Below are 13,537 nucleotides of genomic sequence, written 5' to 3'. Positions count from 1 at the left end.
AGTGGCTCCACAGATTTCCGGATACATCTCTGCAGGTTGTTTGGAGGTAAAGGGTAGAGAGGTGGACACCCGCCCCAAAACAAAAGTCAAAACATATCAAAAAATAAATATGTTGAGAAGCACAGGAAAGGCAGCGGGGGAGGAAATTGTAAATATACAACAGAGGAGCAAAACCCACACAGGAATTTCTCATAAGAGTAATTTAAAAAGACAGACGAGGCAAACTAACAGGACGGGAATACTAGGCAAGAAATTCACTGTCAACCCTTCTTTAAACGCATACTTTAAACCAGTCCCTAAGACACTCGTACTCTCAAGAGGTCGTGATCCAACAGATATATTGCTGGGTGAAGTAGGGGAAAGAGGGCTAAAGTCAGCCGACCTGACAACTGGGCTCAACAGTAGTTTGGTAGACTGGGCTGATCATTTGAGTCCAAATAGGTATAAGGTTTTAGAGATGGAAGAAGAAAATCAAGAGGGGCTGGAGGCAGATGGAGTATTGGGTAGCCCACTGGGTAGTCAAGGTGGGGGGGGTCCCTCCACCATGGCAGAGCCACTAAGGTCCGAGGGAGTCCTAGAGAGTAAGGATGGAGGGAGCGAACGTTTGCTGGGAGAGGTTCATCCGGATAGTGTGGTTATCGCCCTGTTAAAGAAATTGGATTTGGACATGCATAGGGGGTTTGAGGAGTCTAAAGCAAAGCAAGATGGGATCAGGGAGGCAGTGGGGTTATTGGAAGCCAAGTTTGATGAGCTAAACTTGCGCACAGAGACACTTGAGCTGGAGGTCAAGGTGATTCAAGGCAAGGTTGATGAGAATAGCAAGGAGCTAGAAGAGGTCAGATTCAGGGAGAGGGCCTATGAGGAACGCTTGGAAAAGTTGGAAAACATGCAGCGAAGAAATAATTTAAAAATGTTGAAGCTTCCAGAGGGAAAAGAAGGGGATGATATAAAAGGTTTTATTGTCCATCTATTGAAAACTGAGTTACAGCTAGAAGAAACAGAAGAGGAGATTTCTTTAGATATCCAGAGAATACACCGAGAGCCTTTCAGACTGAATCCAAATCGCTTAAAACCCAGAAGGATCTTGATAAACTTCTTAACGTATGGTTTAAAAGAGAAGATCCTAGCGGTTGCGCTGAAGAAGGCCTCATTAACTGTTGGCGAAGCAAAAATAGAGGTTAGGTCAGACCTCTCTGTGGTAACTGCAAACAGACAGTGGGAGCTGGGTAAAAGAATTGAGCCTCTGAGGAGGTTGGGAGCTACGGTACAGCTGATGATGTCCCAGCAAATATTATGATTTTTCAAGAGTCCCATTTAACAGAGGAAGAGAGCAAGAAATTTATGGGTTCACTTCGGTGGTTAAAACATGCTTTCTACAGGCCACAGACGGCGGTAACTAAAGGTATTGCTTTGCTGGTTAGAAATGGATTAGATTGCCAGGTTGAGGGCAGGATGGCAGATACTGGAGATAGGTGGCTGATAGTAAACTTGAAGATAGGTGGCCTTATGTACAATGTTATAGGATATTACGGGCCAAATCAAGACAATGTTGGTCCGTTGGACGAATTAGCTAAAGAGATGATGGGCCTTACAGGCTTTATAATTTTTGCTGGGGATTTTAATACAGTGTTGGACGCCAAGCTAGACAGATCGGTGAATAGTAGAGCCCAGACAAATAGTAAAATGGTATCTAGATTAAGGGGCTTGATTGATCAGTTTGGACTGTGTGATGTGTGGAGACAGAGGGCAGGGGAGAATGTAGGCTACACCTTTTATAATAAAAAGTATAGCCACAGATCTAGAATTGACTATTTTCTAATAGACGCAAGATTAGTGGATAAGGTAAAACAAATTATGCATGTAGGAGTACACCTATCTGATCATTCAGCGGTTCCTTTAGAACTTGCAATAGGGACTCGCAATTTGGATTCAGTCTGGAGGTTGGATCGTACAGTTTTGTATGACCAGGAGGCAATGCAGTGCCTTCAGCAGGAAGTTGAAGCATTTATTGAACATAATGTGGGCTCGGCTAGGATAGACAGTGTATGGGAGACGGCTAAGGCTTTTCTTCGGGGTAGGCTGGGTGCTATGGGGGCAAGTAGAAGAAGAGCTTATTTCTATGAAGTAGAACGTCTGGAACTTGAAATCTGGCAGGGTGAAGCAGTTATTGTAAACAGGGGGAGAGCCCCGAAGGAAGAGATTGTTCAAAAACTGATAGAATTGAAAGAGGAACTAGCCATTGTGGTGAACAACAGGGTAAAAGAAAAATAGGAGGCCAGTAGACTGGCCCGTTTCGAATATGGAGAGGGCACAAGTAAATTATTAGCCTGGAAAGCTAGGAAAGACCGGATAAGGAATATGATTAAAGAAGTGAAAGCAGGTGAAGCAGGGGGTATGGCTACAGAAACAAAGGATATTGTGGAGGCTTTTTATAAATATTTTGAGGAGGTGTATAGGGAAGATTTGATTCCGGACAGGCAGCGGATAGAGGATTGGGTAAAAGTTTTAAAGCCTTTAACTGAAGATTTCCAGAACTTCTTGAATCAGGAGATAAGTCAGAGAGAAGTAGAGGAGGCCATTAGACAAGCTAAGAAAGGCAAGGCACCTGGCCCAGACGGCCTTCCGGCAGAAGTGTATAAGAGTTTATCTGGGAGTTTGATATCGCTATTAACTAAGGTGTTTAACGAGGTTTTTCTTGGCAGCACAGAGCTTCCTGCATCCTGGAATCAGGCAAACATAATTGTTATTCCAAAACCTGGGAAATCACCAAAATATATGGAGTCGTACAGGCCTATCTCACTTTTAAATAGTGACTATAAACTGTTTGCAAAGATCATGGCAGATAGGCTGGGTAAGGTGATTCCATATATCGTCCATGAAGATCAAAAGGGGTTTATCAAGGGCAGGTATTTAAAGGAACTAACGTTCTCTCTGATAGGAAGCATTGATGTTGCTGTCGAACAGAAGCTTCCCTTGGCGGTTGTTGCTCTTGACACCGCCAAGGCTTTTGACCGCGTAAATTGGGTCTTTCTGAAGGCTTTAATAATGCACCTACGGTTGGGGGAAAACTTTGGTCAAGCTTTAGTACGTCTCTATCAGTCACCTACCTCTAGATTATTAGTCAATGGAGTATTAACAAAGCTTATGAAGGTAATGAGGGGTACTAGGCAGGGATGTCCCCTATCCCCTCTTTTGTTTGATCTTTATATTGAACTGCTAGCTTGTAAGATTAGGGAGGTAGATAGTATCCCTCCTTTTAAGTTTCAAGGATGGACTAGAAAGATCGGCCTTTATGCGGATGATATAGTTATCTTAACGTCTGACTTGAAACAAACGTTGGCCACAATAGATACCATCACAAAGAACTTTGGCGAAGTCTCAGGGTATTGCTTAAATACTGATAAAACTGAAATCATGTCCTGGAACCTGGCAGCGGAGGCTGTAACTCCCAAAAAGCAGATCAGATATTTGGGGGTCCAAATTACTCAGGACATAAAGCAGCTCTCCACAACTAATTTTGTTAAAGCCAGGAAGGATATTTCTATGCTAATGAAGGGCTGGAGTCATCTTCCATGAACCATTTTCGGTCGTGTTAACTTGGTTAAGATGATGGTGTTGCCGAAGATAACTTTTTTATTTGATTCTATTCCTCTTATGTTTGAGAAGAAGGGGTTGGCAAAGTTGCAGAGTGAGATTGGGTCATTCATCTGGCCATCTAAGGGATCGCGATTATCATGGAAAAAATTTAGGAGAAAGTGTGTGAAGGGAGGGCTGGCAGCCCCGGATTTTCAGATATATTCTTGGGCCTTTCTGCTCAAGAATTGTAGAATGCTTCTGGGTACTCCAGGGAACTCGGTTATAGGGGAATTACTTTCTGCCTTGTTGAGAGTAGAGAAGATCAAACAGGCTGGCTTTATGTATAAATTTTCGGATCCAAAATATTTCAAAAAAGTAAGACTGAAGGTCTTAAGAGATTTGGCTACGGTCTGGTATCGGGTCAGGAGGGCCACAAAAATTCCATATTTTAGTGCTGGAGCACCAATTTGGGAAACTCCGGGCGCCCCAAGTTGGACGGAAGATGCATTGGCAAAGGCATTAAAAACAGAAGATCCTCAGAAATGGGGCGAGTTATTTGTAGATGGAAGTTTATTGCCGTGGTCTGTTTGTGAGTTGCACTGGGGTTGTAAGTTTTCTAAATTCAAATATGTTCAGATTCAAAGCTGGGTAGCCGGGAAAGAACATCTCATTGGGCGGCATAATGACTTTGAAGAAAAGCTGGCATCGGATGTTCGTATTAAAAAAGAAGTGGCGATGTGGTATTGGGCTATTGTGGAGATGGAGGATGGCCCTTTTCTACTGCCGGAGACCCTGTGGGGAGAGTGCTTGCCGAGGATTGCGACAGAAGAACAATGGCAAGTAACTATGTTGATTCTATATAAGGTGGTAAAGCCTGCGAATTTAAGAAGGAACCATCTGTTCACTCTCCACAGGGCGTATTGGACTCCAAAGAGGTTGGCCAGATTTAAGGATGGTGGAAACGTACGGTGCCCTAAATGCAATAGCCCAAACGAGGACGATAATCATATGTTTGCCACATGCCCGGCGATCAAGGATTTTTGGGGCGCTGTGAGTAATTGCCTGTCAGTGGTGCTAGAGCAAAGTATCAAGGTAAGCCTCGAAATGATTATTACAGGAAGACTGGACTTACAAGGTAAGGGCCTAGATGATAAAATCAAGTTGGTGTTCTATGCTATTTTGTTGGCCCGGAGGGAAATTTGCAGAATGTGGGTTTCGCCACATCCTCCGACAGATTTGACCTGGATTAGAGCTATGAGAGGTATAGGTAAATTGGACATGGCGGGTCAATATAAAAAGAAGTACAGATTTTGGACTTTATTCTTGATACAATATGGGTGAAGGGCAGGGATATAAGATGTTTAAACCGTGGCTCATTGAAAAGAGGAAAAGAATGGTCCTATGATTAAGTTGCTTCGAAATCTCTTGGAGGAAATTTGCTTTGGTAGGCTTGGTCATGGCATGGTACCCCCTCCGCCTCCTAGTAAGCAATAACTTCTCATATATGAGACGAAAATCACCCTAGGGCGCAAAGAGAGAGTGTGATGTGCACCTTTGGCACTCTGTCCACAACAACCATCACAATTACCAGGTTGTGCTGTCTTGAAAGATTTTTTCATCACGGATTGTGAGCTTATTCACGTTCTTCCCACCATACAGAGTATGAACCTGATTTTTCTATGTGGGTGCACCGTCCACTTTATGGACATGATATGTCTATATATATGAGCGGGTTTCTAAAACTGCACAAGCAGCTGGATTGCAATATTCCTTTTGTGGTACAGAATTAATGTTTCTTTGTTAGTGGCTGCAACAAATATAGGAAACTAACTGATACAATTTTACATCAACATTTGAACATCATGACAAGTATAAAAAGCATTTGCAATGCAATAGGTCTCGCAATTGCGAGATTTTTAGTTATTGGCATTGTAAATGGCAATGCCTTTTATAATAAAATTAGGCCAAACTTATCCCAAAAGCGAGACCTATTACATTGCAGAGCGTGGTGTCCATTAAGAGGGCGCCGCGCTCACCATTAGTGTTAAAAAAATAATAATAAACAGAGCGTGGTGTCCCTGAAGCGAGTGCAGCGCTCACCAGTAAAGTTGAATAAAAAAAAAAGAAAAGAAAAACAGCGCGGTGTCCCAGAAGCGGGCACCACGCTCAGCATGCAAGTTTTTCAAACAAATAAATAATAATTGGAGGTAAAAGAAAGCCTAGGTATAGGGGTAGGCACTTTTAAAGTTAGAGCGGCATAGCACCTAATACGAAAGCAGCCGCCACTGTCATGTGAGGGCGCGCTGCAAATAGAACCAAAAAATTGCGAATCCACAGTGTGGCGATTGGCTAGCTGTTACAGAAAAATTTCTCTTGTAGCCCCCATTATTCAAAATGGTCCACTGAGCACTGTTTTAGGAAAAATAAAAACAAAAAGGGCATAAGACGACAGGGTGCACTTACCATTTCCCCTAAAAGAGACCCATGCAGCATTACAATTAATATTAATAAAAAAGATTTTTATCAATGGATTCACAACGAAGGGCCTAATTTATGAAAAGTGACACATCGCTACGAGAAAACAGCGATGCATGACTTTTCATTGCGCTCTCCTTGCGACACCACTGATGCGTCATATTTACTGTATGACGCATTATGTCGCAAGGAGTTACAGATACGTCAGGATTTCTGACCTATCTGTAGGCGCAAAAATTACGCATTGCTGGAGTGTGTCACAAAAGTGACGTAACTCCAGCAATGGGTCATTACACATGGGCAAGTCCCATGTGAAATTTGCCTGCGTCAGTCTTACACCTGCCACCTGCTATGAGGCAGGTGTAAGATATTGACGCATTTGCGTCCCAGAAGTGACGCATGACTGCATCACTTCTACGACCCTTTCTTGCGTCGGAACGCCCCCCTGCATACATTATACCTGGCGCAGGTATAATGTGACGCAGGGGTTTACAAAGTGACGCATCTATGTACATGCGTCACTTTGTAAATATGGTGCAACAAGGCTCTCTTTTTATGACGCTAGTGCGTCACGAAAAGTGACGCAAAGGCTCATAAATAAGCCCCTAAGAATATTAGACCTTCTCTGTCTCTGTGGTCTAAGGAATTTTGAATCCAGCACCGGAGTCCCGCATTCTGGAGAAGAAAAAAAAACATTAAAATAATGCGATGCTTTATAGCTTGGCTAATCCCTAGTGTGCATGACCTAAGGGGGTACAAGTGGGTAATAGCTGTAAATAGGACTTTAGGGGAAGGGAACAGTTGTATGTGGTCGAAAAAAAAACTGAAATTCAATGAAAAAATGTTAAAGTAAAGGTATACTTAATTTTGGATCTAAGACTATAATTTTCGTTTTTTTTTAAAACTGATATTCACTGAAAAAACAGCTAATGTACAGGTAGGTTTTTCAAAACAAAACCTAAAAAACACTAAATTCACCTATTTTTCCCTTTTTTTAACTTTCAGAGTAATATAACTTGGATAATCTCATTGAAATCATCAGTGATGGCATTAATATTGTCATTTAACATGTCATAAGTGATGTAATAGGTAAAATCATGATTAGTGGATGACGGCGGCACACATCACTGTTGGTTTAATTAGCAGTCCTGGAGCAGATCAAAACTTGCAGCGGGTGTAGAGAGAAGTGTTTCTCCACATGGGGAAAAAAACGTTTTCTGTGACAAGAAAAGAAAAAGTGCATTTGCACATCCAGCTACATTTCCCCCCTGAGGACGCTGTGTACAATACCTCACTGAGGAAACAGGAGCCCAATGAATGTGTCACATGACGAGGGCGTGGCAAAACTTTCCAGGCATAACTACGGGACTGTTTATGAAGTCGCAAAAGTAGTACATCCGTAATATATCTAGTCCAATAACACGTGTCATTTAGAGCGAGTGTACTAATAAACACACATTTATACAATTACATTTCAAATTCCCGATTACTACGGTAAAGTGTTACTGACTTGAAAAATCATAACTTAGTACTAGCAGAGAATGCATTTTGCATTTTGCAATGCCTCCACAAAAGGAAAACCACTAAGCTAATTGGCAGGAGCCTTATTCCGGTTGATTTTCTCTCAATGGGCTGATTTAGCCCCTTCTGGTCTGGTTCTGGTTAAACACATTTCCTTCTACCTAAACACGTTAGAACAACGTAACATAAGCCATATGTGCACTAGAAACTATACAAATCAAATGACCCAGATGATTGATCCTGAGAGAGTTCATTGTGGACATTCACTTATATACTGAGCAACGTGCTAACTTGTTCAGGAAAAAATCCACGCAAGCAACAGAAAGTGCCATGCCCAAGGAATACGAGGACAAGGCCCGTGGAAGACAGTCAGCAAATATACGTTTGGTGCCCAGTAGATGTAAGCTGTAGAGTATAACATAACATAACATGGGTTATAATAAAAGCAGTCAGAAACTGCACTCACCCCAGAAATGCTCTTTAAGTAATTCGGGGAGGGGGGCAAGGGGAGGGGAGGGGAGAGGGGGTACAAATCCTTCCAGCACTTCCAGTCAGTCTGCACCAGAGGTGATGGGCGTGCGTGAGATTTACATATGTAACTTGTGAATTCAACCTTGAATATATTTCAGCTTGTTTAACATCTTTCTGTGTCTTTTAGATTGCCTTTATCCAAAACGCAAGAGAATAAGCAGAAATAAAATACGCACAAACGCTGATCATGTCCCAAATAGCAATGAGCACCTGGGTGAGGCAAGCGAGCCTGGCAGGCATTTCGGCGATTGCTCTCCCTGAAGGAATTCTTAAATTATTGCATTTCCTTCCTTGCTTCTCTTAATCATTCTTTCAATCTTTTGTCCTTCCTTCTTTCCATCTCCCTTTCTGTCTTTACAATCGAGCTTTCTTTTCTTCTTGCAATCCTTCCTTTACTTTTTAGATCCATCCATCTATCCATCCATCCATCCTTCCTTCCATCCATCCATCCATATATCCATCCATCCATCCATCCATCCATCCATCCATCCATCCATCCATCCATCCACTTTGTATTTTTCTTTTCTACTTTTTATCCATCATCCATCCTTCATTCTCCCCATCCATCTACATTCTCCCCATTCATCATCAATTCTTCTTGACTTTCCATCCACATCTAGCTTTTCTCTCCATCCATTCATCTTTCTCTCATATATTTTTAATTCCACCCATCCCCATTCTCTTCTCTATCCTTTTTTGTATCTTCCTGTCTATCTTTCCTTCTGTATTTTTCATTCATCTGTTCATCCTTTTCCCCAACCTGCTTTCTTTTAACACATTCGTCTTTCTATCAATTCTTCTTTGTCTTTATCTTCCTTCGTTTGTCTATTCATCCATCCTTCCTCCTCGCCATCCAGCTGTGTGCTTCCGTCCTTCCTCCATCCATCAATCCACCATAATCATCCATCACTCTTTTATCTCCATGCATTCATCCTTCTCTTCATCTCTCTTTCCATCAATCCATCATCTATCGCTATACATCGTTATCTCGATCAATCTTTCTCCCTATTCATTCCCCCATCTATCAACTGTTGCATCAGTTAATCTGTCCATCTGTCCTCTCTCCCCCTTCACCTCTGCCTTCATTCATTCATCCATCCATCCTTGCTCTCTCCCTTCCAACTTCTCTCAACTCATCCCTCCTCCCCGTCTTCCACTGCAAGAGGCCCTGTTTATGGTCTTCTCTTTGGAAAGTGTTTTTGGAAAGAAAGAACAAATCTGCAAATATGTGCCACCATGATATTTTTCACAAACTGCTTCCACATCGGTGAGAGCACACAAAAAAGATCTTTTCTTTTTTTTTAGTTTTATATAGCGGGAACTGCACCCGAGACATCGGGTATCTGAGTTCTTTACATGAGCACCAGTTTCGTTACAGATGGACGCATTCATTTTTTAGCACCATTAGATTAAGAGGTTTGCCCAGGATCACAGGATGTTGAGTGTCGTTGCCAAGACTCGAACACGGTTCCCCAGCTGTGAGGACGACCGCTCTAGCCCTAAGGTTACATCCTCTCACCATCATCGACTACATCCCGGATGCCCAGCATGGCCACCTCTCAGTTAGTTTGGCAGGCGCCCACCAGACCCTAAACGAACCGCTTATAGATTGACCCTACGCGTAGTAATAAAGGCAGAGGTAAGTGCTTCCGGTGCAGTTGAGCCGTGCTGCACCAGACCCCACAGTCCAGATGAAGTGTATGCAAATACTTCAAATGACACGTCAGTTCCAGATTAAGCTTAGTCAAGGGATTTCACTAACTAAATGGGGCAATACAGTTACAAAAATATACATTTCTCCAATTATGCATCACTATCAAGGAGGTTTACAGAGTATGCATGTGTTTGATAGTTTCTTAATGTGTTTGCAAATTCAGAATAGCTCCTTGTTTCGATTTTGGGACCCATTGTGTGTTCTCGAGCACCCCCTTTCAAAGACAGTTCCAGGTTGCTTTAAAAGATGGCTAACTAGAAGAACCTGCAAGAATCCCAGGTCCCATCAGTTCATCCACTCACAGAATGCAAATTAGAACCTTGGACGAGAGAGCTACTCACGAATTAACATAAAAAAACTTGAGAACTCTAAAGATGCAGCAGCATTCAGTGCCTAATTTGAGCTGGTGGTTTCCGGTGCTCAGCACTGGCACTTTTCATTTCATGAGCACCAGTTAAGAACTACAGGGCATATTAACAAGGGCTTTATCTCCGCATTTTTAGCTTACAAAGCCAACAAAGCGGAGATAAAAGCAGCGCCCTATTTACAAGGGGGTGCTAACATGCATAATCGCATGTTAGCACCCTTTTTCCCAACGCCTCACTTTGCATCTCCAATGAGATGCAAAGTGGACGTTACTGGGCATACCCAAGATGGACTAACTTGCAAATATCGCTGATGTTTACATCGCGATGTTTACAAGCCAGCCCACATGATTTTAGCACACAGTAGATCATAGGGGGTGGATTATGCTGATACGAGCCTGTGGGTCGTATCAGCAAGGTTATCGCCCTTTTGCAGGAAACATCGCTGGAAAACCAGCAATGTTCCCTGCAAAAGGGCGATAACCTCGCTATCTCTGGAATTTGTATCGCCCTGAAGTAACACGTTGTTAATAACGTGCTACCAGGGCGATAAATAACAGAGATCGCCTGTGATAATATAATTATCGCTAAGCACGGTTGTTAATATGCGCCTAATAAATTTAAGATAGGCAAAGGGAGATTAAGAGATTTTCCCAGAATCACAGGATGTTGAGCCCACGCCAAGACTCGAGCCTGGTTCCCCAGCTCCTAAATCGGCAGCTCTGGCTTTGACTTTCATAGGGGCATATCAACAACAACAGGTGATAATTATCTCTAAGCGCACTTAGCGCTAGGATAATTATCGCCGGCTAGCGTGAATTTTTATCGCTGAGATAGCGTGCTATCAGCAACGCTTATCTCAATAGCGATAAAAATCCTCACGCTAACAGGCTAACGTGAGATTATCGCTGGAAACCCAGCGATAATCTCACGTTACCTTGTTGATAGGGACAGGCAAATTTAGCCATGATATCCTCCTTCCATAGGATATCATGGCTAAGTCAGAAAAATACCAGATGTAAAAAAGCAACGTTAACCGCGGTTAGCGCTGCTTTTTTTGTCTCTAACAGGGTTAGCGACATTCTTGATAATAGGAGAAATGTCGCTTAGCGACATTTCTCCTATTATTTTACTCTGGAACGCCCCCTTTGCATCTCATTAGAGATGCAAGGGGAAGCGTAGAGTAAAAGGGTGCTAACATGCAAATTTGCGTGTTAGCACCCTGTTATTGATAGGGCGCTAGTTTTATCTCTCCTTTTTTGGCTTTTAAAGCCAAAAAACCAGAGATAAAGCCCTTGTTGATATGCCCCTCAGTTTGTTCTGTTTTAGGCGGCGCTAACAGGAGAAAGGTCTAATTAACCACTGCAAGCATTACATAGCGCGCGGCGTGGCCATATCGGATTCCTACAGCTAAAACGTGCACTTGCGAGTTCAGTGCGGAGCAAGAGGTTGTACGCGAATCTACGTTCTATACCAGAAGAAACTGAAACCGAAAGTAAAAATCGGACCACAAACCAATGCACAAATGTGGAAGGTATTACCGACAATATACAAGCACGCGCATACCTTTCTTGTGTCTGTACTCATGCATTTCAAGTCGATTGTTAACCCTTCAGCGTTTTTCTCAGAGTACATTTGGCAGATTAAAAGCTCGAGTCCTTTCCAGCCAGAAACCTTTCAAAGTCATATCCTTGGGTTAGTTTGGTTGTCCATGCTGCGTGAAAAACATTCAGAGCTGAGAAACGGGGTGTGCATTGTTGACACGGGTTATGTTGCCTGGTAACAAAAGCACGCCTGAAACAGCAATTCAGCAGGTCCGATTCGAGACAAAGGTGTGCAGGTTAATTACTAGCAACAGCTCGGTGTTTGCACTTTAAGTTTGTACTAAAATGATTTTTTCTGTTCAATTTATACGAGAGTTGTCATTCAGCAGTAACAGTGGCAGTATAAATATTATGGAATTAACGCACAAAGTCATAAAAGTGATTTTTAACCTGCGGTGTTTTCATCCCAACAGTATGAAGCCTGCGTGCACTCGAATAACCATTCTTAAGATGGGACACGTAAAACCGCATGAGGACTAGAAGTGTTCTCTGCAAAAAACACAGATGTCACTGCTCCCCACCCCTCTCTTGACATAGGTCAGTTGCTAGATACTTTTTGTGGTAAGTAGTTGAAAGGAAGCGAATATCACACATTACAAATACTATAAGTAAATAAATAAATGAGCTGGAAGGTTACTGCCAAGCAGCTCTCAGCCTTTTGAGCATTTTCCGCCAAATCTAGTTGTTTTATCCATGATCTTATTCTGGTGCCTGTAATTGTGTTTTCAATATTGTAATGACCCACTGTTCCAGGGACTACTAGAGGGCTCGATCACACCTAATGCCAGCATCTTTACAGGTGGACTATGTACAGTGTCAACATCATGGACGCACAGATAAGTGAGTCCAGGGTGAGTGAGAACAGTGAGGCAAACGGTCCCAGCAACTGGTAACAGTTCTTCTGCTGTTCTGGGGTCGGGGTGCAAGAGAGGTTGGCACCCTCCACTGACCCATCTTGTTCTTGTGTAGAGAAGAGGTCAGGGAGAGGGTCACTCTCTTCTTCCACTCCCTCATCTGTCACAAGGAGTGTGCTCACCTTGGACATCTCAAAGTGAGCCTTTAGTCTGTTTACATGGAGCACTTCTAGGGGGTTTCTAGGGGTATGAAGACCCACCAAGCAAGAGGCCTCCTCCTTATGCTCCTTTAATTCATATGGGCCCACCCAGTGGGCCTGGAGAACCCTGGGCTCTACTACTTTCATGACCCACACTTTCTGGCCAGGTTGAAACTCTCTACCAGTGTGGCCTTCGGATGCACCTGAGTTTTATATGTTTTTGGCCGGCCTCTGATTGCTTTTTGCCTTCTCCCAGAAGCAATGCTGTTATAATGGATGTCTTGCTTTATTACCAGCTCTAGGATTTATATTTTCAAATGGAATTCCATGATGAGCTGTTTTGTCGGTTACATTGCAGAGCTTCTCCCAGGAGGTTCACTCAAGCTTAGACTCGGAAATAAATCAGAGAAAATGATCTTCACCTTGTGGACCTGGCCTTATTTCACTGGCAACGAGCGGGTTCAACGAACCTGAAGCCGTTTACCACCCGGGTGAAGGAACTCTATTATGCCAAGTTCTGTGGGGCCTGCCCATGTCGCCAGAGACCTGTGTGTTTATTTAGTCAGAGTATTGGAACAATTGTTCCGCTGTTACAGAGATTTCTGCGAGTCCCTTTTCAAGTTTTTTTCAGAAATACATTAAGTATTGGGGCATGCGCAAGCCAATGCGTGAGAAAGAGTCCCTTTTTAGGGATGCT

General features: G+C 42.9%; 1 protein-coding gene across 1 annotated transcript in view; it reads right to left on the bottom strand.

The window, feature by feature from the left end:
- Positions 1-11,910, bottom strand: part of GAS2 (growth arrest specific 2) — an 851,053-nt gene extending 839,143 nt beyond the window's left edge. Inside the window, exon 1 of the mRNA XM_085643619.1 lies at positions 11,749-11,910. Within this exon, the coding sequence (XP_085499745.1) occupies positions 11,749-11,817 (69 nt within the window). The 5' untranslated portion in view covers positions 11,818-11,910. The remainder of the gene's footprint in view (positions 1-11,748) is intronic.
- Between the last annotated feature and the right edge of the window lie 1,627 nt (positions 11,911-13,537).

The sequence above is a fragment of the Triturus cristatus genome, chromosome 3_1, assembly GCF_964204655.1.
Source record: "Triturus cristatus chromosome 3_1, aTriCri1.1, whole genome shotgun sequence".
Lineage (NCBI taxonomy): Eukaryota > Metazoa > Chordata > Amphibia > Caudata > Salamandridae > Triturus > Triturus cristatus.
Note: the sequence above shows the minus strand (reverse complement) of the source record. Positions and strands in the feature narration are given on the sequence as shown.